The 27,878-nt window shown below is 42.5% G+C and overlaps 1 protein-coding gene across 2 annotated transcripts in view; it reads left to right on the top strand.

Annotated features, from left to right (window-relative positions):
* LOC130355668 (interleukin-18 receptor 1-like) overlaps nucleotides 1-27,878 on the top strand; it is a 70,671-nt gene that overhangs the window by 1,783 nt on the left and 41,010 nt on the right. The window contains exons 2-7 of one of the 2 annotated variants that reach the window (XM_056556095.1): nucleotides 1-92; nucleotides 15,334-15,457; nucleotides 18,038-18,206; nucleotides 18,483-18,630; nucleotides 19,311-19,379; nucleotides 20,422-20,487. The exon at nucleotides 1-92 is cut by the window's left edge and continues 98 nt beyond it. In XM_056556095.1, the coding sequence (XP_056412070.1) occupies nucleotides 35-92; nucleotides 15,334-15,457; nucleotides 18,038-18,206; nucleotides 18,483-18,630; nucleotides 19,311-19,379; nucleotides 20,422-20,487 (634 nt within the window). In that variant the 5' untranslated portion in view covers nucleotides 1-34. Of the gene's footprint in view, nucleotides 93-5,115; nucleotides 5,220-15,333; nucleotides 15,458-18,037; nucleotides 18,207-18,482; nucleotides 18,631-19,310; nucleotides 19,380-20,421; nucleotides 20,488-27,878 lie in introns of those variants that run through there. The other variant, XM_056556096.1, reaches the window with a different exon arrangement.

Genomic DNA, 27,878 nt, shown 5'->3' on the forward strand with positions numbered 1-27,878 from the left:
TACTGCCTGAGTGACAGATGACCCTGTCTACAGAATGTGTAAAGAAAGAGTGAGAAGCTTCTTTTTTGTCCTTTCCTGTTTGACTAAATTAGGTAAGTCATGTTTATCTTTCTATTTACACAGGGGTTACCAAGAATTATAGAGTTTTTAGGGTACTTATTTAAAAAGAAGAGTGACGTGTCAGAAGTATGGAGTGGTGAGGGTCCTTGTGCTAAGACTTCCGCCGTTTGCTCAAACAAAAGGGGTTGAATACAATGATATAAACACTCACAGGTATGCACTATTGCACACACACATATCCAGACACGCACATATTCATCATTACGTACTGTCCCTCACCCTCTCTAAAACACTTTTATGGGAGTGGTATTTCAAGCTTCAGAAAGGTGCATAAACTAGAATTCCAATCCGACCAGATTAGATTTGATCAAACTAAGGCTAATGTATAGTATTTTATAAAATGGGAGATATGAATTGACTAATTTAGACCACAGGGGCAATGTAGGGACTCCAGGAGACTTGTAGTTTCAATTTGTACCAAAAGCAGCAGTCTTAAGATTTTTTTTCTTTAAGGTGTTCCTGTTATTTATTTAAAAAAAATATATTTTTGATATCTCACAGAGACAAGTCAAAAGTTTTTATTGCTCGTGGTCTTGGTTGCTGAGACCACATCGATCAGAAGAAGGAACAGGGATAAGCATGTGGTAGTGTGCTTTACTCCACGGCTCTCAGTAATCTTTGTCTCTCTTCTCCATTATAAGTCTATGGGTCAGCAAGACACAGATAGTTGAGACCTCAAGTACATTAAAAGAAATGAGATGGAGCATGTCCAAATCTTTTTTTTTTAATTTCATACGAAAGTTTAAATTGGGAAACATTACAGAGGAACTGGGATCGTGGTAAGACAACCATTTCGAACCTGCAGGTGCTTCGTCTGACCTCCAGGTAGAGGTCTCCCCACGGTGTCTTTATTTAAACTTTCGTTTGAAACATAGAAGATTTGGACATTATGGCGAGTGCCCCATCTGATTTCTTTCTATGGACATGATGTTTTGTAACTACACTGTTCAAAAAATAAAGGGAACACTAAGATAACACATCCTAGATCTGAATGAATGAACTAATCGTATGAAATACTTTCGTCTTTACATAGTTGAATGTGCTGACAACAAAATCACACAAAAATTATCAATGGAAATCAAATTTATCAACCCATGGAGGTCTGGATATGGAGTCACACTCAAAATCAAAGCCGAAAACCACACTACAGGCTGATCCAACTTTGATATAATATCCTTAAAACAAGTCAAAATGAGGCTCAGTAGTGTGTGTGGCCTCCACATGTCGGTATGACCTCCCTACAATGCCTGGGCATGATTCTGATGAGGTGGCGGATGGTCTCCTGAGGGATATCCTCCCAGACCTGGACTAAAGCATCTGCCAACCCCTGGACAGTCTGTGGTGCAACGTGGCATTGGTGGATGGAGCGAGACCTGATGTCCCAGATGTGCTCAATCAGATTCAGTTCCGGGGAATAAGCGGGGGGCCAGTCCATAGCATCAATGCCTTCCTCTTTCAGGAACTGACACACTCCAGCCACATAAGGTCTAGCATTGTCTTGCATTAGAAGGAACCCAGGGCCATCTGCACCAGCATATGGTCTCACAAGGGGTCTGAGGATCTCATCTCGGTACCTAATGGCAGTCAGGCTACCTCTGGCAAGAACATGGAGGGCTGTGTGGCCCCCAAAGAAATGCCACCCCACACCATTACTGACCCACCGCCAAACCGGTCATGCTGGAGGATGTTACAGGCAGCAGAACATTCTCCACGGCGTCTCCAGACTCTGTCCCGTCTGTCACATGTGCTCAGTGTGAACCTGCTTTCATCTGTGAAGAGCACAGGGCGCCAGTGACGAATTTGCCAATCTTGGTGTTCTCTGGCAAATGCCAAACATCCTGTACGGTGTTGGGCTGTAAGCACAACTTCCACCTGTGGATGTCGGGCCCTCATACCAACCTCATGGAGTGTTTCTGACTGTTTGAGTGGACACATGCACATTTGTGGCCTGCTGGAGGTCATTTTGCAGGGCTCTGGCAGTGCTTCTCCTTGCAAAAAGGCAGAGGTAGCGGTCCTGCTGCTGGGTTGTTGGTCTCCTGATGTACTGGCCTGTCTCCTGGTAGCGCCTTCATGCTCTGGACACTATGCTGACAGACACAGCAAGCCGTCTTGCCACAGCTCGCATTGATGTGCCATCCTGAATGAGCTGCACTACCTGAGCCACTTGTGTGGATTGTAGACTCTGTCTCCTGCCACCTCTAGAGTGAAAGCACCGCCAGCATTCAAAAGTGACCAAAACATCAGCCAGGAAGCATAGGAACTGAGAAGTGGTCTGTGGTCACCACCTGCAGAACCACTTCTTTATTGGGGGGTGTCTTGCTAATTGCCTATAATTTTCACCTGTTGTCTGTTCCATTTGCACAACAGCATGTGGAATTGATTGTCAATCAGTGTTGCTTCCTGAGTGGACAGTGTGATTTCACAGAAGTGTGATTGACTTGGAGTTACATTGTGTTGTTTAAGTGTTTCCTTTATTTTTTGAACAGTGTACTACCTTTTCCAAGAAGTTGAACACCCGATACATGATGCACGAATGTATTGTCTGTGATTCACTTTATGCTTAACTAGTATTGAGTTGGCCGAAGTGCAGTGCCTGAGAGTGTAACAGCATCTGTCTTACTTTTACCAAAGATAGTTTACAGGGAGTAAAGCACGCTACTGTGCACTTATCACTGTTCCTTGTTCTGATCGATCTGACCTGACATGTCTCAAAAGTTTTAGTTTTTTTATGACAGGGACACTTTAAACTAGAAGACTTTAACATATAATGGAAATTAGACAAGGAAATTGCAAAACTGTATTTTGTGTAATGGTTTTGTGTAGATGTTTTCTTTTAGGGTCTCTTCACACGTAACGTATACTATTTGATGCATATGCATGCATATACATTTGATACATATTTGATGCACAGGATATAAAAACTTTTTATATGTTGTACATCTTGGCAAAACAATAGTTTTTCTAATATACTTATTTAAAAATATTGCACATTTTATTAAAGAAAACTGCCTTTGAAAATCCCACCACTAGGGGTCCCCATACCTCCTGGGACACTGAGTTCCACAGCAGCATGAGTCCAAGGGTCATGGACATGAGATGGCTGATAGACAAGGCTGCAGGATGAACACATCCTGCAGCAACACTGATCCAAAGGATAGGCGATAAGTTATAGATCTTTGGGGGTCTGACCACTGGGGCCCCCTGTGATCTCTTGTATGGTGCCGCGGCAGTCTGCAGGAAACGTAGGGATACATGGAGGGGGCGTGTCAGCCGTCACATCATGCATGGATGGAAAACCCCCTTCCAGCATACTGCCGTGGCCCCGTACAGGAGATCACGGGGGTCCCACCAGGCGGACCCCCCCCCCCCCCCCCCGCAATCTATAACTTATCCCCCATCCTTCAGATAAGGGATAAGTTATATTGCACTACAGCTCAACTTTAGGGTAGAATTTCTATCTTTCTCATTTCTGTATGGGGATATAACTATTTCTTCCTCTTTGTTATGTTGATGTCCAGAAAGTTTATAGAAGACCTGTCAAAGTGAAATGTGAACATACATTTAAGTTGTTATTAATGTATTTAGTGAAAGCGACAAATTCCTGCTCTGTACCCCCCCCCCCCCCCTCCCAAATGATAAGGTCATCTATAAACCGTCCAACCCAATGAATAAGATGGAAAAATAGGATGGATGTGGGGAAGAGATACTGGTTTTCCCAACATATCATGGACACATTAGCAAAAGATGGCAAATATTTCGGGCCCATAGACACTCCCCTGGTCTGAAGGTAAAACTCGCCATCGAACATAACAAAAATTGTAGCGTAACAAAAAATCAGTGGCTAAAAGGAGAAATTCCTACAGGGGGTATCTGCTATACTGTTCGAGATGTTGGAAAAGAGCCAGTATCCCCTATTCCCATGGAATGAAGGATATAGAGCAGTGTTCTCGCAAGTGGCCCATGAGAATTGAGATTGCCATGACATACTCTCCAGAATTTCTAGTACGTTTTGTGTCCCCGATATATTTAGGGCTAATTTGAGTGAGAGGCTGAAGTTAATGATTCACCTACTCCCCGCGTTTTTCAACAAGGGAGCCAATTCCAGCCACAATAGGTCTAAACGTTGGCAGAACGACACCCCTGTGGATATTGGGGAGCGTGTGAAAATAGGAGTGACGGAGTTTTTTGCATACAAAGAAATCTACCAAATTACTGTCTAGTACCCCAAGAACCAACCCCTCTTGTAACACCTGTGGCAATTTTTTCTGGAATACCATAGTGGGATTACTTGTGAGCATTCTGCAACATATCTCTATTTAATTTGTTATAAAGGCCCGAGTCTAAAACCACTATGTTCCCCCTTTGTCTGCATTCCAAATCGTAATATGATGGTTGGATTTTTTTATTCATTGAGTGCTTTTCTTTTTGCTTTATTAAGATTATCAAAATGTTACCACATACAGACTGATCATAGAGGGCAACAAGATCTCTCTCCACCAATTCACTGCACACACAGGGCTGTCGCTGAGTAGCTCTGTGTGTTTGCTCTTAGAAGAATATGCAGCATATTCTCCCCTGTTCAGGAGATTTTGCGCAGCATGAAATACGCTGTGTATATGTTAAGTGGGACCCTACCCTTTGGGTGTATACACACATACAGTATACTGCACATATTTAATATGTTGTATTGACTGAACACCGCTTCACATTTGTGCATCAAATATGTGCAGGATACTGTATGTGTGAATAGACCCTAAAACAGTTTTAAATCATTACTTGGTGCTACTGCATTAGTAGTACTCCTTGGGAAATTACAGATGAATCACAGCACAGAATATATGCAAGCTGTTTCATTCTTGCTAGTAAAAAAAAAAAAAAAAAATCCCCACAGTAAAGAGAAAAAAAAAAAAAGCAGTGTTGCTCCACATACAAGTGTGAGCAGCAGTGGTTACGTAAGCGCTTCCTTACAGAGCTGACTAAATGTCGAAGTATTCTGCCTAAGTGACAGATCACTGGCAAGATCACTGACCCTGTTTACATCATGTGTAAAGAAAGAGTGAGCAGCTTCTTTGTTGTCCTTTCCTGTTTGATCAAATTAGGTAAGTATATTTCTATTTACACAGGTATATACATCACAGTTTACTGATCGGTAGTGATCCGTCACTATGATCTGTCAAACCTTTTCTTTTAAGGTTTTATTTTGAATTTTGAACAACTGACACACAAGATGAGAAAGCTAGCCACATGATTTTAGGTTAGAGGAAACCTATAAGGACAGAGCGGTGTCTGAAGGAAGTGACAATGATATAAACATTTCCAGGTATTGCACACACACATATCCAGACACGCACACATTGTCCCTCACCCTCCCTAATACACTGTAATGGGAGTGGTATTTCTGGCATCACCAAGGTGCATATTAGCTAGATTTCCAATCCGGACAGTCTAGATTTTATATTACTTGTGGAAACAGATAAAGGGGTACTCGGGTGGAAAATCAACTGGTGCCAGAAAGTTAAACAGATTTGTAAATGACTTCTATTAAAAAATATTTGTCCTTCCAGCACTTCTTAGCATCTGTATGTTACAGAGGAAATTCTTTTCTTTTTGAATTTCTTTTTTTGTCTTGTCCACAGTGCTCTCTGCTGACACCTGATGCCCATATCAGGGACTGTCCAGAGCAGGAGAAAATCCCCATAGCAAACCTGTGCTGCTCTGGACAATTCCTGACATGGACAGAGGTGTCAGCAGAGAGCACTGATGACAAGACAAAAAAGAAATTCAAAAATAAAAGAATTTCCTCTGTAGCATACAACTGCTAATAAGTACATGGAAGGACAAATATTTTTTTTATAAAAGTAATTTACAAATCTGTTTAACTTTCTTGCACCAGTTGATTTAAAAAAAAAATGTTTTCCACCGAAGTACCCCTTTAAGGTCACTGTGTAGTATTATGTACAATGGAATTAACTAACTTAGGCGATTGGGCCAATGTAGGCACCCCAGGAGACAACTTGTAGTTTCAATGGTTACCATTTTAGAATACATACTACTTTTTATTAGGTTTTAGATTTCATATTATTTTATTGTGGCTTTGTTTTAGGATGGTTACCATACAGGGTACAAGTATTAATCTTATATCATGCTGTTTTTTTTTGTTTTTTTTGTTCTTTTCTTTTTTAAATAGAATATTTTTTTTCTTAACACTGACTTGGCAGGGCCTATTAGGCTGCATCCTTGTTGCCGGTGCACTGATGAGCTTATAGAGGGAACCTCCTACCTCTGTAAAACCACTTAGGTACTACAGTCAGCATGGACTGACATGCAGGGTTAAAGGGGTACTCTGGTGGAAAACTATTTATTTTAAATCAACTGGTGACAGGAAGTTATACAGATTTGTAAATTACTTCTATTAAAAAATCTTAATCCTTCCAGTACTTATCAGCTAATGTTTACTACATAGAAAGTTCTTTTTTTTTGTCTGTCCACAGTGCTCTCTGCTGACACCTGTCCAGAACTGAAGAGGTTTGCTATGATGAGGTTTGCTATGATGCTATGAGGAACTGTCCAGAACTGAAGAGGTTTGCTATGATGATCTGCTCCTGCTCTGGACAGTTCCTGACATGAACAGAGGTGTCAGCAGAGAGCACTGTGGACAGACAGAAAATAAATTCAAAAAGAAAATAATTTTCTCTGTAGTAAACAGCAGCTGATAAGTACTGGAAGGATTAAGATTTTTTAATAGAAGTAATTCATAAATCTGTTTAACTTTCTGGCACCAGTTGATTTAAAATAAATTGTTTTCCACCGGAGTACCCCTTTAACCATTCAGCATCTGAATTGATGGATATCGCCTTCAATATCAAATCTTTACAACGCATTTCTAGGTACAGCCTAGCTTCCATATAGGTCTTGACTTCCAATGAGTTAACATAAGTGCGAAGGTTAATTGACTGAGTCACTTAACCTGTGTTTGTGGGAGGGGCGGTACTTGCGCTTAAAAGCCGCGGCTCCCTGTGTTCAGTGCGCCGCGGCTCTCGCGTTGTTTGGAGTCCGTGACGTCAGACGCCGTGGGGAGTCTCTCCAGCCTCGTGTTCGTTCCTGTGCTCTGCTGTGCACGTCATTTCAGGTTAGTTTAGGTCCGGGGAGTGACTGCAGGAGTCTGGGGGCTCGTGTCTCGTATGAGTCCCCCGTGCTCTGCCTTTAGCATGTTGATGTTGTTGTTCAGCAGCCGTAGCGGGCTGCTGAGCTACGTTGTGCGCTTCCGGCGCATGTCGGGGGGTTTCTTTTCAGATGTTTGGTGCTGGCTGGGGGAGGTGACAGCGGGGGTTACCTTTCAGAGCATATGTCCTTCGGAGCTCCGCGGTATTCTCCCGTCCCGTTCCGCTGCCTTACGCATGCCGGCTTTCTTATTCGGTCACTAGTCTCAGCCGGCAGCCAGTTCGTTACACACCTCCTGCGGCTCAGCTCTGCATGCTGGGTGCTTGTTTGCATACTGTAGGTATTATAGTCTTGTAGTTCCAGGTGTTAGTCTTAGTGTCAGTACACGTTGTCTACTGGTCAGGACGCTTCGTTAATGTGTCACAGATGTCCCTGCTGTGTATTTCACTGGTTGACGCGTTTGTTCCGCAGTTGCTTCTCATATACCTAATCTGTTTCATATTCCATGTGTTTACACTATTGCTTCTCGTATCTACACTTCGGCCGCATACATTGGTCCGTATTAGTCATGTTTTAACTCATGAGTCTGTTGCATACGCTGCTGATACACTACCATTATATGCTCCGCTATTGTCTGGTACTATAATTCTGTTCTCACATGGTCAATTTGCCTTCCGCTGTTTCGCCTCTGTCCTGTCTTCATGGTATTTATTGCTTCATGATATTTATTGCTAGTCGTAGTTATTTACTTTGCTCGTTGTTTGGTACCGTTTTACTCTAACTTGTCGTGGTAGTGAATAAGGCGGTTGTTCCTAAATTAGTTTGCCTGGCTTGTAGCATGGTCTTCAATGTGCGCTGCTGTTCTGTTGTTCCTGTGCTCCTATGGTTACTCGGTCGTTTTTAGGTAAAAGAGATAAAAGAATATATTTGGAATTTTGCATATATGTATATAGGTGTTAATTTAAAAAAAAAAAAAAAAATATTTATGTTTAGGCAGGTTGTTTTCTCTTCCCCCAACTCGCCCTTTGGGGCTCGGTTCATGTCCTTTCCACCGACTCAACTCGTCTTTGGGTCCTCATGTGGATCTGCCTTAGCCTGTGTGTTGTTAAGTTATATGCCTGTGTTTTATTCAGCAGTTGTCCACGCACGCTCTTGTGGCTTATACGTCTGCTGTCGTGAACTTCGTGTTGGCTTACCACCCTCGGTACAGGTATGTGCAGTCCATTTTTGGGTTAGTTACAGTAAACATTCTCTTCATACGGTTCTCCTTTAACTCGCAGTGTTCATTCTGGTGGTCTCGCCTCGCTTCAGCTTCTACGTTATTCCAGCCTTTCCACCGACTCAACTCGTCTTTGAGTCCTCGTGTGGATCTGCCTTAGTCTATGTGTTGTTAAGTTATATGCCTGTGTGTTTATTCAGCAGTTGTCCACGCACGCTCTTGTGGCTTAAACGTCTGCTGTCGTGAACTTCGTGTTGGCTTACCACCCTCGGTACAGGTATGTGCAGTCCATTTTTGGGTTAGTTATAGTAAACATTCTCTTCATACGGTTCTCCTTTTGGCTCGCAGTGTTCATCTTGGTGGTCTCGCCTCGTTTCAGCTTCTACGTTGTTCCAACGCCTGTTCGTGTCGAGATTGACCGTCATAACCCAGTTGTCAAGGTGCGGTCTGTTTTAGGCTTCCGGAAGTCCAGGTATTCATGTCTTAGTTCGTTACCCATCACGTCCTTGGGTGTACTCTCTATCCCCTGCTCATCACGTCTTTGGGCCAAGGGGTTCATTAGTCACGAGTAACTTTACGTGTCACGCTGTTAGCATGTGTCTAGTCACCACTCGGTACTCTTCACTTTCTAGTCCGATTCTGTGGTGGCAGTGGTTTTGATTTCCGGGTTAGTCTTGCTCTGACAGGTGTATTTCGTTTTTTGGTTGTCCCTTGGGTCAGGATTTGATTGTTGTATATCTAATTTTCAGAAATGTCTCACGCATCAGACATTGAAGATGCAGCTTCTGTTCTGGACAATGTCGCTAGAACATCGGATCTGGGTAGCGTCCCATCTCTTCGTAACTGGACCATTCCTAAACTGACGGCTGAACTCGTCCGCAAAGGCATCCCGTTCCCGGCTACTGCCCGCAAGGCGGAACTTTATCGTTTATTGGTCTCTGAGCACTCGGGACCCTGCGATCAAGCAGGCCCTAGCAGTGAAGGAGTGTCCATGCAGACACTCAATACGTCCATCTTGCAGTTGCATACGTTAATTAACTCGCTGTGCTCTAGAGTTGATACCTTGGAATGTAAGAGTTCGGAGGCTCCCGCTCCGGCCCCAGTGGTGGGTTTGACTTCGGCCATTCCACACACTTCTGTTCCCCCTCAGGTTTCTGCTACCCCGCAGGCTTCAGTATTACCGGTTGGACTTAATATGCTCGTGCCAAATGTCGCGCCAGCTCATTTTATCCCGACTAATCTGAAGAAGGACATTCTTGATGGTAAGGATGTTAATCTCGCTTCCTTGCTTATTGCGTCTCATGATGTTTCCGAGAACAAGACTATTGCTTGCGGTGAGGTGTCGGTCATTCTGAAAGCAAAAGATGTAAGGTTAAGTCGCAAGCTTACATTAGCTGAATTCAGTATGGCGTTCGCCATTTATCGTGACGTTTTATGCTCAGTCAAGCCAGAAAGACGTGAAGAGCTTGACATGTATCTGTTCAAAGTCACAGAGTTAGCTCATAAATATGGTGGGTTCACGTTTTATGATTATCATAAGTCATTTTCAGCTAAGGCGGCGGCAGCTCTAGTGCAGTACAACTATACAGTTAATTGGGCGTTGGTTGACACCGAGATTTTCTGCAATCATTTTGCAGGTCTTAAAGCCCCCGTTTGCTCTCGGTGTCAGTCCATCGCCCATACCACTGAATGGTGCAATACTGTTAATTCCCCATCCGAGGTAAATCCCGGCACGTCTTCACCCACATTTCAGCCTAGGAATCAGAAACACTCGGGCTTGATTGACAAGTTAGGTAGGCCCATCAAGTATCTTGGTAAATCTCAAATTTGCAATAATTTCAATTTTGGGTCTTGCAATTATAACCAGTGTAGACTTTTACATGTCTGTGCATTCTGTTTCAGGGCCCATCCTAAGGCCAGTTGTCCACAGAAGTCGAAAGCATGACTAGCAGTGATAGACGTGTTGTGTTTAGAACATTTTCTTGCTGATCATCCAGATAGGTGTTTTGTTCAGTTTTTGATTAATGGATTCCGGTCAGGTTTCCACACAGGTTTCATTACTTTACCCTCTGCTACGTATGAGTGTGACAATATACGTTCTGCTCTAAGGGACCCTAGGGCTGTAGATACCCTGATACAAGCTGAAATAGACAAGGGTTTTGTTATTGGTCCGTTTGATGAGCCCCCCTTTGACGTTTGGAGAGTTAGTCCATTGGGGTTGGTGGCTGGGAAATTCAGTAATAAACTTCGTTTAATTTATGATTTGTCCGCCCCTTACTCTGCACACACACCTAGTTTAAACTCTCTTATTCCCGCTGAAGAGTTCTCCCTGAAATATGCTTCCATAGATGAGGCAATAGCGGTCATACTGAGCATGGGCGGTAACACGTGGCTGTCCAAGATCGATATTTCCGATGCCTTTAAGCTCCTGCCTATTATGCCTCAGCTATGGAAGTGGCACGGTATTAAATGGCACGACAAGTATTATTTTGCTGTTAAGTTAACTTTTGGTTCCAGGAGTAGTCCTTGGTTATTTGATAAATTTGCGCAATCCCTACACTGGCTCCTGGAAAACAGGTTTGACTGTTCCCATGTCATCCACTACTTGGACGATTTTTTGTTTATTGAGCCAGGTAACGTGTGCCCCAGGGACTTGACAACCTCGTTAGCAGTATTCCAGCAACTGGCGGTTCCGGTGTCAGACAAAAAAGTTGAGGGCCCTTGCAAGTCACTGACTTTCTTAGGTATTGTTCTAGACACACAGGTCATGGAAGCCCGATTACCGCTCGACAAGCTCTCACGTATTAGACAGGCCATGCATGATCTTGTCAATTCACCCCGGGTGACCAAGGTACAGCTGCAATCCATTCTCGGCATGCTGAACTTTGCCATGCGTGTAATTCCACAGGGTAGGAGTTTTGTTTCCAGGTTGTTAGACGCTATGAATTCTGTGCCTGGCCAAAGCGACGTAGTCATATTTGATAAACAAGCGATTGCCGATTTTGCTATGTGGCATACATTTTTGACTAACTGGAATGGGGTATCCTTTTTCACCCCTGGTATCGATAATGCTTCTCCTTTAGTTTTTTCCGATGCTTCCTCCTCAGTGGGTTTTGCAGCCATTTGGGAGAATCATTGGTTGGCCAGTGCTTGGCCAATTGAGGTATTTCAGTCTCCGGGTTTTAGCAGGTCCTCAGCATTGTTTGAGTTGTACCCTATAGTTGCAGCTGCCAGTGTGTGGGGTCACCTATGGTTCAGGAAGTCAGTACTGTTTGTTTCTGATAATGAAGCTACGGTGTATATTCTGCTTAAAGGTAGATCCTCGTCCCCACAGGTCATGTCTTTGATGCGTAAACTGGTATGGTTATCTTTGTTACATAATTTTCACTTCTCTAGTGCTCATATAGGTGGTGTTAGGAACACGGCTGCTGATGCACTGTCTAGGCTCAATTTTGCACTTTTCTTCCAGGTAATGCCAGAGGCCGATCCATCAGGATGCATGGTTCCAGCGTTCCACGATTTGGTTTTGAATTAAATGCCTATTTGTCTGTAGGTCAGGACTTGATTAATAGTTCACTTTCCCGTAACACTCAGAAAGTTTACCGTACGGCCTTTAATCTGTTTACTAAGTTCTGTCAGTCTCACCCGCATAACGATGTCCTTTCAGTATCTTTTATTTTAGCCTTTATAGGGTTTTGCCACTCCTCCTTACGGCTAGCATATAACACCATAAAGATTTATTTAGCAGGCATACAACACTTTGTTACTTTGAAGTTCCCGGATCGGGCATCATTGTTTACCATGCATGCAGTTAAGGCTGCCCTTAAGGGGGTTGCCAAAAGTAGAGTACCAAAGCCGCCAGGCCGGCAGCCCATCTCAGGGTCGCTGTTTAGGGAGCTGGCAGATGCCCTGGATCACTCCCCGTTTGGTCTAGGTAATAGTTTAACGCTAAAAGCAGCCCTCTTCTTAGGTTTCTATGGCTTTCTGAGGCCGGGCGAGTTCACGAGTAGAACTAGTACCGCTCCATTTCTCAAGTTGGGGCAATTGCAGCGAGCCACGGATCATTTCACTCTCGTTCTGAACGACACTAAGACATCACTTCCCGGTCAGAAGGTGCACGTCAAATATTTTAAAACTTCTCACAAATGGTGTCCGGTCTCGGTCTTTAACTCGTTACTTGCTCTTCGTGTTCATGACAGTCCAGAATGTCCTTTGTTGTTGTTTAATAACATTGCTCTTACTTCCTCAGTTTTTGTTCGTTATTTACGTGTTTTAGTTAAGTCCTTAGGCCATGATGCTTCGGTCATATCCGGTCATTCTCTACGCATAGGGGCAGCCGCGTCTGCCTCTCGTCATGGTGTTCCTGCTCATGTTATCAGGAAGTTAGGTCGCTGGAAGTCCAGTGTGTACATACGTTATGTTCCAAACCCGAAATTGGAGATGCAGTGTGCTTTTGAATCGCTTGTGTTGTAATTACTAATAAAGCTTGTTTTGATTTCTGAGTTGCCTGTTTGGTTTGAGTTTTGCCCTCTTATTTTACAAGGTGTACCCTTACGCGGCAGTATATGGCACAGTTCAGACTGCTTAGCCATAGTTGAGTTAGTATTAAGTAGGTAGGCTCGCTATTTGTAGCCCCGAGCACAAGTGCGAAGGTTAATTGACTGAGTCACTTAACCTGTGTTTGTGGGAGGGGCGGTACTTGCGCTTAAAAGCCGCGGCTCCCTGTGTTCAGTGCGCCGCGGCTCTCGCGTTGTCCCACCCTGCCCTCCCTTCTTTTCTTTTACTTCTTCTAAGGTATGCCCTCTTATTTTACAAGGTGTACCCTTACGCGGCAGTATATGGCACAGTTCAGACTGCTTAGCCATAGTTGAGTTAGTATTAAGTAGGTAGGCTCGCTATTTGTAGCCCCGAGCACAACCTATATATAACCTTCTAAAAGATCACATCATGTTGCCAGGTCAGAGATTTCACTGATGTGTGCCGTGTAGGTTACGGTGCTTCAATGCAGTTCCTGTGCCCAATTTATGCTTTTACTTTATTTATCCTTCCAAGTGGAGAATGATGGGAGAAGTTGCAGACGAGAGTTGCAGTTTCTAATTTGTGGCGTTTCATGCACCCACTCTGCTGCCTGAGCTGTGCTCCAGGAAAACAGTAATGTTCATTTTTTTTGGCAAAGCACAGGTCGGAATACTCAGTTTGGGGGTTAAAAGGGATTTCATTGTTGTTATAATGTTTATATATTGCTGGAGCCATACTTACCAACCCCTGGTCCCCCTGCAGCTCTTGTTTTGTCTGCCTACGGTCGCCTGTCACTGTCTTTTCTGGCTGCTTCCAATCTCTGCGGCCAGTGTTTGGCTGAACGGGCAGGTCTCTCTCTCAGCTCTTGTCTTGGAAGCAGAAAGCAGAGACAAGCAATGGGGGACTGAAGGCAGACAAAACAGGAGCTACAGCAGAACTTGTGAGGAAAGTATGTATTTTTTTTTTCTTTTCTGTACAACCCAGCAATATATGAATGTATCAACCACAATGTAATACCCCTTTAAATCACATCAATCTGAATGAGGAACTGATTTTTAGATGCAGTATCTGTCCATCTAACCAATGGCCAAGGTACGACAGACCATGAAGACCCCAATGACTGTATAAAATCATTCATTTAAAACATGTATATAGTTGAAGAGTTTAGTACTATATTTTAAGTACTAATAAAAGATAAAATCTTTCATGAAAATATAGGCTCTGTCGGAATTACAGAAATAGCTGATCACTACTTGTTCACGTCTTTCCCTAACACCCTCAGACTTCAATGAGGAAACAGTCTCAGGTAGAATCGCGTCACCAGAACTGGTGATACAGACATTTTTGGAAACATATAGGTTACATCTCTACATCTCCAGAAGACTGTTCTCAGAAGCTGATATAAATCTTTCTCTGATAATGTAAAATTTACCACTGTAAAGAAATGTGTGGTTACATGACGTGTGCACTTGGGAAATATTGAGTTTGAATGTCTTAAGCTAAAGTGCATATAAACATTTGTCCTAAACTGTATAACCAACCACTCAACCACCCACACTCATGAGGCTCCATACAGACTGTTATGTGCACATGCAGTATTTTGGGCAGTATATTGGTCCTCGTTTTGGATAGTATTTATACCACAACCAGGAGTACAAATGTTTCCATTATAGTTTTTCTCTGTATTGGTTCTAATCCTAATTTTGATAAAAATACTGCTGTAGGCTTAAAGGGGTATTCCGGGCAAAAAAATGTATCCTCTATCCAAAGGATAGGGGATAAGAATGATGTCTGATCGCGGGTGGCCCCCTGCTGAGACCCCCTGCGATCTCCCTGCAGCACCCGCATTCTATGCGGGTGCTGAATCTCCAGTTTCGGAAACCTCCGGGTTTCCGGGACTGGGGACGTGACGTCACGCCCCCTCCCATAGACATGAATGGAGGTGGCATGGTGTGACGTCACGTCTCCAGTCCCGGGAAACCCGGAGGTTTCCGAAACTGCAGATTCAGCACCCGCCTATGCTGGTGCTGCAGGGAGATCGCGGGGGGTCTCAGCAGCGGGCTCCCTGCGATCAGACATCTTATCCCCTATCCTTTGGATAGGGGATAAAATGTTTTTGCCCGGAATACCCCTTTAAAATAAGACAAAAAAATATGGTACTGTGTGTGCAAATAGTCTAATAGTACGTATCCTCTTATATTCTAATTATGATGAGTTCTGCAAATTGGTTTGAATACTGTTTCTGAAAATACAATTTATTTCTACCTATAATTTATTTTTGTGTTTGTTGATCTGTGCCTTTTGATTTGTTCTAGCATTTCTATATGCCGAGGAGGAGGATTGTATTTTTCATTGTGCGGTGAACAAAAGCACAAATGTGGACTTGTCATTTCCAAAAGATGAAATGAATATTTCTGGGCAGTGTCTCTGTACAGTGCAGTAAGTGAACCCTTTGTTGTCTTATTAGCAACAGCAGAACAACCATTATAATATATCTTTGCATGAATATTTTTTCTCTATTCTTGGGAACAAGGGTATTAAGCCAAAACACGGAGGGTACAGTATAGTGCCTGTTAAATGTCTGTCCCTGGTTAATGCCTTGGCTTCTTGGGGAGACCCATTAAAACCTGTGCAGAGGAAAGGTTGACCAGTTGCCCATTTTGCGTTTCAGAGATATTTTCAAAATTAAAGAAGCGATGTGATTGGTTGCTGCCCTGAAGGATCACATTAACTTCAAAAGGGTACTCCACCCCTAGACATCTTATCCCCTAACCAAAGGGTAGGGGATAAGATGTCTGATCACAGGGGTCCGGCCGTTGGCACCCCCCTGGCATTCTGAACATTACGTTCGGGTGACCACATGCCATGCCCTCTCCATTCATGTCTATGGAGCATTATGCCCCCTCCCATAGACATGAATGAAGGGGGTATGGCATGATGTCAAGACCACGGGCTGCCCAAACCCAACATTCTGAATATAATGTTCAGAATGCCTGGTGCCTGCATAGAGATTGTGGGTGGTCCCAGTGGCCGGACCCCCGCAATCAGACTTCTTATCCCCTACCCTTTGGATAGGGGATATGATATTTAGGGGCAGAGCACCCCTTTAACAAAGATTTTTCAGGTATCACTGTAAGCTACTTGCTGTGACAAACATATCAAAAGCCAGGACAAACTGAGAAAAGTCTGCTCTGTGAAAATGTATTCCTATAAAATAACAGATCGGCAGTTGCATTGTTCTCCTCCTGAAAATGATTGAAAAATAGGAACTCATTGTCACTTCACTCATTCATTTTCAGTAGAAACACAAAGTAAGGAATGGCACAATGCAGAGTTAATAAGAGAACATTGAATTGATGTTTCACGTGAAAGCCGAGTACATATGAAAATAGACATGCCAAGAAAACAGAAAAGAAGATTCATAGATTCATCCGCAATTGATAAAGGGTGGTACATCACCCGAAAAGCGTCTTGCTATAGATGTATCTTGTATTTTTTATTTATTTTATTCAGTAAATAAGTATAAATAAGATTTTATTGATTAAAAATGACAGCAGTCTTTGTCCTGGATTTCAGTTGGATAGCGCAATACCGGAGCACATTTTTAACCCCTTAAGGAGACAGCCAATTTTATTTTTGCATTTTCGTTTTTTCCTCCTCGCCTTCTAAAAATCCTAACTCTTTTATATTTCCATCCACAGACCCATACACAGGCTTGTTTTTTGTGCGACCAATTGTACTTTGTATTGAGGTCACTCATTTTACCATAAAGTGTATGGCAAAGACAAAAAAATATTATCTTTGTGAGGAAATTGAAAAGAAAACAGCAATTTTGCAAATGTTGGAAGCATTTATTTTCATGCTGTACACTTAACGGTCAAACATGTTTTCTTTATTCTGTAGGTTACGATTAAAAGGATACTTCTGTTTACATGCTTTTCTATTATTTTACTGTTTTTAAAAAATGAACCTTTTTTTACAAGTATAATTTTTCTGTATATGGGCGTGTTAGAGGGCTTTTTCTTTTTAGGCTGTCGCTGTTGTCTGTAGTTTTTATTGTTACCACTTATATGTGACTTTTTAATCGCTTTTTATTTTATTGGGGACATTTTGGAAATGTTTTTTTTTATATGTTTATGCCATTCCCCATACTGGATCATTAACATTACATTTTGATAGTTCAGACATTTACGCATGCGCATATCATATTTTTTTTTACATTTTTGGGGGTAAAATGGACAAACAGGGCCAGTTTTTATTAGAGGAGGGGATTTTTCACATTGTTTTTAAAACCTTTTTTTTACTATTTTTTTTTACACTTTTTAAGTTCCCATAAAGAACTATGTATAGCATTAAACCACTTCACAGAATATGAAGAATGAATAGGAGCACATACCACGTTAAATATGTCTTCTTTTTCTTTATTACTTCATATCGGGGTAAGCGGTACAAGGGTTGGGACCGAGGTTCCCCCGAAGCACCCGTCCACCATCCCGACCCCTGTACCGCTTACCCCGATATGAAGTAATAAAGGAAAAGAAAAAGAAGGCATCTTTAATGTGGTATGTGCTCCGTTTCTTCCTTCATATTCTGTGAAGTGGTTTGGTCTATATGGAACTGTTCATATGCGTGAGCACTACCAAATATTGCCTGGAAAGGGGTGGTCTGTGCACACAGGTGCTTCTAACCTGAAGGTTGATCATTACGGCAGGAGATCTATTTGTTTGGCTGTGCCGGCGTATACACCTTGCTACATTGTGGACTATGTATAGCATTACTTAGATTGCTTATACTGTTTAGTACTATACATAGCAATGATCAGTATTATCAGTGATCTTCTTCTCTGGTCTGCTTTGTGGCCTATTGAAGGGACCCAATAAGCATATTTTAGCATATATAATGTATGTCACCGCTCTGCTCCATCTGCGCCATCTTTAAACCCTTTGACCTAAGGATTTTTCCTCCCCATCACTGATACCTCCATTAAATAGTGTTTTTTTTTTGTTTTTGTTTGTAAAGACATAATAACACATATGGAGGAAAGAATTTCACAATGGAAGAGAAGATTAGTTTCTGTTGTAATAATTCTGTTTCTGAAGAATCATTAGCAAAAACTTTGGGAGAACCTGTAACACTCACTATTCCTGATTCGTATAAATACTCCAACTTCTCCACCAATTGGTATAAGGTATGTAATCTATTTTTGTAATAAATGTTAACTGCAAAATGAGAGATACCAGGACGTGCTGGAAGGATTTCTATTGCTGGACACATATACTTTATCCTTGATGTACACAGATCGTCATCACTTACCTCAGTCCTTGTCCTCAATGAGACTCATGGGTTACATTCCCTAACTCAGACTGTCCCCTGACGCAGGCTATACACTATGAATAGAGGGTTATACGGTTGTTTATGAAATATTATCGTAATCATTGTTACTAAAGATTCTTTCTATTTTTAGGACTGTAAAGAGTATGAGAAGAATACAAGTGAAATATCATTTATCTCTATACAACAAGCAGATTCAGCTGTATACACATACATTGTTACTCGTATGTACAATGGGGAAAACTACACTGTGTGTGGAAAGAAATTGCTTAAAGTGAAAGGTAATCCAACCATATTACACAATATTATTTTACGTTTCAAGACTGTATAATGATTGCAAACAATTGGAGATGATGCCCTTAGCCACCATAGGCATCAATGCTTGAAGGGGTCCTCCACCCCTAAACATCTTATCAACATCCTTTTTTTGGGGGGGGCTGCCACGATCTCGGCTGCGGCATGCCAGACATCCGATGCATGGAGCAAACTTTGCTGGATGACTGGCGATGTGGGGCGGAAGCTTGTGACATCACGCCCCCTCCCATAGACTTTCATTGAGGGGGCATGGCCATAACATCACAAGTGGAGCGTGGCTGGGACGTCACGAGCCTCCAGCGCTGCACCTGATGCTCTAAACTAACCCCAGCGGCGGGACCCCTGCGATCAGACATCTTATCCCCTATCCTTTGGATAGGGGATAAAATGTCTAGAGGCAGAGTACCCCTTTAAGTTTTAACTTGAACTAGACATATGACTGCTGGGATAGGATTGTTATTACTGTGAATTCATAAGAAGCAGATCTGCTGTAGAAATGTGTTATTGTCCCATTCATATAAATGGGGTTTTCAAAAATCCATGGACTTGCTGATACACCCTTATACATTATATAATCTGCAGCCTAAAAATCACTGTCCAGTTCTTAGTATTTCAGATTGTTTTTCTATCTCTTTTATATTTTTAGCACAGAAAAAGATGGTTTTGTTCAGCAACCGATTTACTACATTAAACAGACTAAAACAAATGAGAAGAGGTAAGCAATCCTAATCTACGTGTAGTATCAGTTACAGTCCAAGAATGATGGGGTTGGGGTCCCAGTTTGTGGCTACCAACTTGTGGCAAGCAAGTTACAAATTCATAAGGTCATGAAAGTATTTCCAGCAAACAATTGAGCAAAATGTTCCTGTTGCAGTCTCCCTGTATATGGCAGATTTTAGGTAAGACCAGTTTATTCAGCACCAGTAAGGTTGTTTTTCGCATTTCATTTCAGCACTGTGTTTGGAGTATAAACTCAAGGCACTATTGTTTTTTGTTTTTTTGGCATATGCCAGGCTTGCCATATGCCAGCATCACTATATGGAACAGCGTCTGACTAGGCGGTGTATGTCTTTTTACAATGGAGTCCTATGTCTGTTGCGTAATGTCATAAAATACTCCAGATATATACCTCTGACAGAAGGATCAAAAAAAAAAAACACCCTAAACTGTGATTATAGGCCAAATCACTTTCATTTCATGACAATATTTCTCTAAAAATTGCACTAATAATAAGAAAAAAAATATCTAAAAACTACACATAATGTGGACTGACATCAACCTACTTATGAGTCTGAGTTCACGTTGTTGAACTCCAGCAGCCTCACTAGATGACCAGGTGCAGTGATCAAATATCACACCCAGTCTCTCTGCACAGCCCGAGGATTCATGAGAAATGTAGGCAGCATTTCAGAACATATTAGTGATGGAGTTTCTTCCAATATGCAGCCTTATCCATGCCTGCCTCATCAGCTAAAACAAGTAAGCACAAAGCATACACAAGAACCTCTACATTATTCTTTAATAACAGCCTATGCTGCACTTTAAAGAGTGACTGTCACCTGACCTTTTACTAAAATAAATTCATTATTAACAGCTAGTGACAAAGCTTTATTAGCTTACATTACAAATAATTGTAATGGTAGAAATCAGTAACAGAATGTAAAAGTTGGCTACTGAACAAGTATTTGGCTAATAAAGTTTTTGTAAAATAATGATATAATTTACAGTTAACAGTATTGTGTTTTTATTATTTATAGGTCATAGGGAAAATATAAATCCAAAAATTATAGGCATTGGGGAAGCAATAGAAGAAGTAGAAATTGGTATGTATAATTTGTTTAGTTGTGAAAATATAATAATAGCAATGTATTGCAGTATAATAGTCCTAGGACAAGACAGTCTTCCTCTAGGACAGCCTTCAGATAACCTGTGTTTCTTGCCGAACTGCATCGTAATTCTTATGTAAATGCTAGCCCACCCTCACTTACTGGACTTTGTCCATGCCTGTGCTTCAGCTTAGACCAAGCAATGATTTTATAAGCCATGATTTCTATAAAAAAGGAAATAACATTTTCTTATGAAGTATATTAGAAAGGATAATGTTTTAACAAATTGTTTTAAATTTTTTTGAATCTGACAGTGCCCATTTAATTTTCATAATGTGAGTGATCGGCAGGATTATACAGCCAGGGGATGTAAATGTATTGCATTTTGCGGCCTGTATGCCTATGACACACACCCCAACAGTATAATTCCACCCATCAACCTATACATCTCAGGAACTGCTGTAAAAAGGTGTGTAAGGGCAACATCTACAGTTTTACCTCTTTTAAAATCTATTTTTGTTGAAGAAAAACATTAAAAATTACAAAGCTTTTATAATTTCAATGTAGCTTTTCAACCGGATATATATATATATATATATATACATATATATATATATATATATATATATATATATACAGTGGTCCCTCAACATACGATGGTAATCCGTTCCAAACGGACCATCGTTTTTTGAAACCATCGTATGTTGAGGGATCCGTGTAATGTAAAGTTTGGACAGTGGTCTACAATCTGCGGACCTCCAGATGTTGCAAAACTACAACACCCAGCATGCCCGGACAGCCGTTGGCTGTCCGGGCATGCTGGGAGTTGTAGTTTTGCAACATCTGGAGGTCCGCAGGTTGAAGACCACTGGTATAGGAAGTTGTACTCGCCTGTCCCCGCCGCTCCGGACCAGTCACCGCTGCCCTGGACGTCGCCTTCCATCGCTGTCGCCACGTCCCCGGGTGTCCCCGACGCTCCGGCAAGGCCTCTGTTTCCCAAGCATCCTCGCTCTACGTGATGACGACGATGGAGGGTGGATGGCGCCGGAGTCCTGGGGACAGGTAAGTGATCATCAGCGGAGCACACGGGGCACCGTAAACGGCTATCCGGTGGCAGCTGAAGCAGTCTGTGCTGCTGGATAGCCATTTATGCAATGGCCCCGACATACAAAAGCATCGTATCTTGGTGCTGCCTTCAACATGCGATGGCCTCTGAGAGGTCATCACATGTTGAAATTATCGTATGTCAGGGCCATCGTAGGTCGGCGGGGGGGGGGGGGGGTCTCTGTATATATATATAAGCAGTGTGTAAACACAGGGTATAAACAGATTAAAACTAAGCAGACCAAAATATAAAGGCACAGTACTGAGGGAGGTTTATGAAATCCTGTCCAGAGGTAAAGTTGCTGAGTTGCCTATAGCAACCAATCAGATTGCCTCTTTTATTTTTCAGAGGCCTTTCCAAAAATGAAAAAAGATGCAATCTGATTGGTTGCAACTCAGCAACTTTTCCTCTAGACAGTTTTTGATAAATCTCCCCTAGTATGTTTCACAGGTTCACAAGTGTTGAACATCTCCTACAATAAAACAATTCTATAAAGACAAAACACTACATAGCATTAAGCAGTGGCTTCAGAGTTTTCTAATTCATCTACCATTGGTCTCATGGAAGAAAGCACTGTATTCATTCCCCTTGGAAACTTGATGGCACCATAGCAATATCACAGGATTTCCTGTCTTGCGATTCTGGTAAGGCTGCGTTCACACGGCCGTCTGGACCCGTCCCGGTCTTCTCCCGTCAAAAATAAAAACGGACTTTAAAAAGAAATTGACAATAACGGATGCAAACGCACGTTATCTGTTTGGATCTGTTTTGATCCGTTATCGCTCAGTTAATAAATCAAATATAAAATAATTTTTTGTTCTGAGCATGCTCAGAAGTAAAAACAGGTTAAAAAAAACGGATTGAAAAAACGGTTGACATGGAAGGCTCATCCATTTTCCATAGACTTCAATGTTAAATTTACTGTATCCGTTTTTACTTCAGTTTTTCTGTCGGAAGAAAAAATACTGCATGTGCCGTTTTTTCTGCCGTAAAAAAACGGAAATGAGCGCAGACGGGTACAAACGGATGTAAACAGATTGTAAAAAAAAATCCCATTGACATGAATGGGATTTTTTTTTTACTATTTTTAATCCGTTTACAGCCTGCAAGAATGGAACCGAAACGGGGATTTAAAAACACGGGGACAGACGGCCGTGTGAATGCATCCTTATAGAGGAATACGAAATACATTGAGTAACAGTGTGTCAGAATCTTTCTCATTCACCACACACTAGTTAATCATTTTTTTCCTGGATGGAAAAAAAATGGGACCCCCACCCAAAAAAAACAGGACCCCACCTACATCCATATGTGCTGTGGATGCTGCAAGCTTTGGTGGGTTGCTCAACTCAGGTTCAAACGTGAGAAGTGACAAAATGTTTCTTCTCCTGGGCTCTTTCTCAGGGCTTAAGTCCTACAGGAACGCGTGGAAACTGAGTTTCTTCACTTTTTCACAGCAGGACCACCGTTCCCATTAGCAGGAGTCTTGTAGGAACAGCCCTTGAGTTGAAATCTTGGGAGAGTTCCTCCACTTTTTTTTCCCCAGGACTTGACCCCTGCTCTTTCTATGAAGTGGACATTAACTTGAGTGGCAAAAATAATCATATCTACCAGAGAAAATAATATCATGTCTGGCCAGTTTATCCTTGATACATACCTCCCAACTTTTGCTAAGAGCAAAGAGGGACAAGCCATGCCCCTAACCACATTCACAGCCACACCCCTAACCACACCCTCAGCCTCGCACTAACCACACCTGCAGCTGCAGAATGGGAATACCTTTTTTAGGGTCTATTCACACGTACAGTATTCTGTGTCGGATTTGAAGCTGTAGTCAGTCATATATTTTACATTGAAATCTGTAGCAGAAAATCCTGTGCATCAAATCTTCACAGAATACTGTATGTGTGAATAGACCATTAACAGCAGTAAAGAACTCCTATACTGACAGACTGACAACAACCCCCAATCATTACATTACACACCATATAAGTGATTACATACAGTTATACCAGGTGACAGACAATAACCCCCATCATTACCAATACAGACCATATAAGTGATTACATACAGTTATATCAGGTGACTTCTTCTCTGATTGGCATCCTTTACTTTCCTTATTCTTCTCCAGCTCAGACCGCCATGATGATTTCTTACGACTCATCTCTGGAGAAAATGGCAGGGAAATAACATTTTAGGCTCCACACTTTTTCAATAACTATAAAGCCCCAAACTATAATAATGCTCCCCTTAGTAGAATAGGTAGCAGCAGATATTCCCCACATTAGGTAGGCAGCAGAAGTCTCCCACTTTAGGTAGGTAGAAGACCCCACATTAGGTAGGCAGCAGAAAACCCCCACATTAGGGAGGCAGAAGAAGACCCCCACATTAGGTAGGCAGCAGTTTCCCCATAGTAGGCGGCAGTACCCCCATAGAAGGTGGCAGTGTCCCCCACAGTAGGCAGCAGTGTCCCCCACAGTAGGCAGCAGTGTATTACCCGCATGTGTACTTACCTCCTTCGGCTCTTCTCTTCTGTCTTCCTCCCTCTGAACGTGCTCACACGTGCGTGGGAGCTGCCGGAGCGCAGAGGAAGAGCTCTATCTGACCTCTTGTGTTTGCTGGCTAACTGTAGCCAGTGGGCACAATAGTGATTCACAGGGTGAGGAGCCATTGGCTCTTCACCATGTCAAACTTCCCACCGAGCTCCACATTTTACCATAGAGGCCTCTTAAGAGGCATTTACAGTTAAATGCGGGACATGTGGGGGCCATTCCGAGATGGCGGGACATCACTCCAAAAACCGGGAATGTCCCGCCGGATCCGGGATGGTCTGGAGGTATGCATGATATGGCCCGCAGATCCTTTTAAATGGTGCCACTCAAAGCTTTATTGGTTCATGATAAATACAACACCAGGGTATGGAACTTAATACCTTATTGCCTTATAAAGAAAGAAACCTTCTTGAGGCAAAGCATTGCTGAAGCAGTTGTAGATATGTTCCATTTTGAAGAGCAACAGGAAAAACTGTCCTAAGGAAACTGTAGCGCTTTTTCAAACTCAAAAATAGCCCTGAGGAGCAAGAAAATGTGGCCTATATTTTCCTAGTTAAAGGGAAGTTGCACAGCACAGTGCTCAAAATAAATAAAAACTCTGGTTCAGAAATTCCAGCAGGTCTTAGGATCAACATTGTATCTCTGGGAAGCAGGACAATGCGGAATAGATCCAGTGGCACAAGGTGAAGGTACTACTGGACCAGGTGTTGGGTAGGTGCGTCCAGAGTTCACAGCAGAAATGTAAAATGTGAGAAGTCATATCAGAAATTAGGTCAACCAAGAACAACAAATCCTTATGCCATAACAAGGTGAGGAGTCCAAATTAGTGGTCAAACCATGTAAAACATGTAATGGGTAAGAACCAATAAGAAAGAAGGGTGAATACACAGTAATAGGAATATGCAGACAAGACGGAACTGATACTCAATAAAGGATCGGTAGGCCCATGCCTGTTTAAATAGGGTCCTAAGAATTGCTATGCAGCTGGATGCTAAGGTATACAAGACTAAATTTTGATGTTAATTTGTTTTCCCTTAGTCTCCTCAGCAGCACAAACGGGGGTTTCTGCCCCTCTGTGAGCTAATAGGACACAGGAATTTTTTACTATAAAAACACAAAAAACGTAGAGAGGCACCTCCCCAAGTGTCTATATAATGTACCTGCTCACACCAGAACAGTGAGTAAATTAAAAAGCATCAAGTAAACAATAAAAAATTAAATATACTAGGGAGGGATGCTTGTGCTGCTGAGGAGACTAAGGGAAAACAAATTAACATCAAAATTTTGTCTTCCCTGTCGTCCCTCAGCAGCACAAACAGGGATATAGCAATAATAACCCCTAGGGAGGGCTCTCCTGCCTTGCAGAATTAAGTACAGTTCTAGCAAATAAGGTGTTGCTAGAAAGAAAAGACGTCACTCTATAGTGCTTCAAAAAAGTTATAGAAGTACTCCAAGTAGCAGAATGACAGATCTGCTCTAGAGGAACAGAACCACGTTCTGCCCAGGAGGTTGAAATCGACCTAGTGGAGTGAGCCTTGGTAAATTCAGGTGCAGATAACCCTTTAGCAGAATAACAAAGATCTATACATTCACATATCCACCGGGATATGGATGGCTTAGAGGCCTTAAATCCTTTCTTTGCCCCCTGGTATGAAATAAGAAGATTTTCTGCCTTGCGAAAATCTTTAGTCCTTTCAAGATAAATTGAAAGGCATCTTACCAGGTCCAGGGTTGCCAGATCTCCTTCAGAGGAATCAGGTTCAGGAGAAAACTGAGGAAGATAAATCATTTGGTTAATATTTGCGAAGGAGGCCACCTTCGAAATAAAGGATGGAAGGAACCTCATAAGGACCTTCCCAGGTAGAAAGACTGTGTACGGCTCAATAGCAGCCAGAGCCTGGAGTTCCCCAGCTCGCTTGGCCGTAGTTATAGCCAATAACAGGGTTAACTTTAAGGTGAGGAACTTAAGTTCCACCTCCTGAAGTGGTTCAAAGGGGTGAACACATAACTGTTGAAGGACCTAGGAAAGATCCCAAGGGGTCACAGGGATAGTAGTTCTAGGCTGTAAACGAGATAGGGCTTTCATGAAGGACTTCACCACCGAGTCCTGAGAAAAACTTCTGTGAAAGGAAGCTGATAAGGCTGCAAGTTGAACCTTGATGGAATTAGGAGAGAGTCCTTTATCAAACCCGTCCTGGAGGAATTCTAGTAAGGCTGGAATTGAATGATTAGCCGGGTCAATGTTCTTACCGAGGCACCACTTGTGGAAGATCCCTTTAATTCTGGCATAGGATTTGTTGGTAGACTCACTCCTAGAGTGAGATAGTGTGCTCAGAATACGATACGAAAACCCTCTGGCTTTCAATAAGGACCTATCAAACTCCAGGCTGTCAAGTTGAAAGACCTGAGGTTGTGGCAAAGCTGTGTACCTTGAAACAGCAGGTTCCGCCTGAGGGGAAGCTTCCAGTATACTCCTCTGCTCATCTGAATGAGTTGGCAGAACTAGGATCTCTTGGGCCAAAACGGAAATATTGCTATCACAGAGGCCTGATCCTGTCTGATCTTCATCAATACCCTGGGTATCATGGAAGTTGGTGGGAAGATGTAGGCCAGGCTGAAGTTCCAGGTGATCGTCACAGCGTCGGTCTGGAAAGGGCTGTCTGATGGATAAAGGGAGCAGAATTTCTCTACTTGGCGATTGGCTTTTGTTGCCATTAAGTCTATCTCTGGAAGACCCCAGAAATCCACGATCTGACGAAATACTTCTCGGTTGAGAGTCCATTCTCCTGGAACTGTAAGATCTCTGCTTAAGCGATCTGCTGTAATATTTTCTATTCCTTTGATATGAACTGCCGACAATCTGGGAACGCTGGCCTCTGCCCACCTGAAGATCTTTGCTACTTCTAGAAGTAACGTAATAGATCTTGTTCCTCCCTGCTTGTTTATGTAGTAAACTGCTGCCATGTTGTCTGTTCTTATCTTGACAGCTTGACCTTTGAGCAGAGGATAGAAGTGAAGAAGAGCATAATAAATTGCTCTTAACTCTTTGATGTTGGAGGTTAAGGAAAGTTCTTCTAGACTCCACCTTTCTGCCACTTTTCTTCCCAGAAGATGAGCGCCCCAACCTGATCCTGAGGCGTCTGTAGTAAGAATCAGCCATCTTGGTTCTAGAAGGCACATACCGTCCTGGGGCGTCTTCCACCAATTCAGGGATCTGCGCACTGACTGAGAGAGTCTGACTAGAGTGTCCAGGGAGGAAGTTTTCGGTCCCAACACTGAAGGATTTGGGACTGCAGAGGTCTCATGTGCCAAAGGGCCCATGGAACAGCCTCCGCTGAGGAGGACAGGAGACCTAGGAATCTCATAAGAGTCCTCAGAGAAATCTTGCGGGGTACTCGCAGGAACTGATATCCCCTGAAAATTCTGTCTTTCCTTGCGGGGGAGAGAAATATCCTCATATTGTGGGAGTCTATAAGGAATCCCAAAAAAGTATTTTGTCTCTCCGGAGTCAGTTGAGATTTCTCCATATTTACTATCCACCCCAGTTTGTGAAGTAGATCCAGAGTTAGGCTGGTGTGATGTAGAGACTCCTCTTGGGACCAGGCTAAAATAAGCCAATCGTCCAGGTACGGGATTATACGAATCCCCTGGATCCTGAGAACGGCCATCATGGATGAGATTATCTTTGTGAACACAAAGGGGGCTGTAGAAATCCCGAATGGGAGAGCCCG

This window comes from Hyla sarda, chromosome 2, assembly GCF_029499605.1.
Source record: "Hyla sarda isolate aHylSar1 chromosome 2, aHylSar1.hap1, whole genome shotgun sequence".
Classification (NCBI taxonomy): Eukaryota; Metazoa; Chordata; class Amphibia; order Anura; family Hylidae; genus Hyla; species Hyla sarda.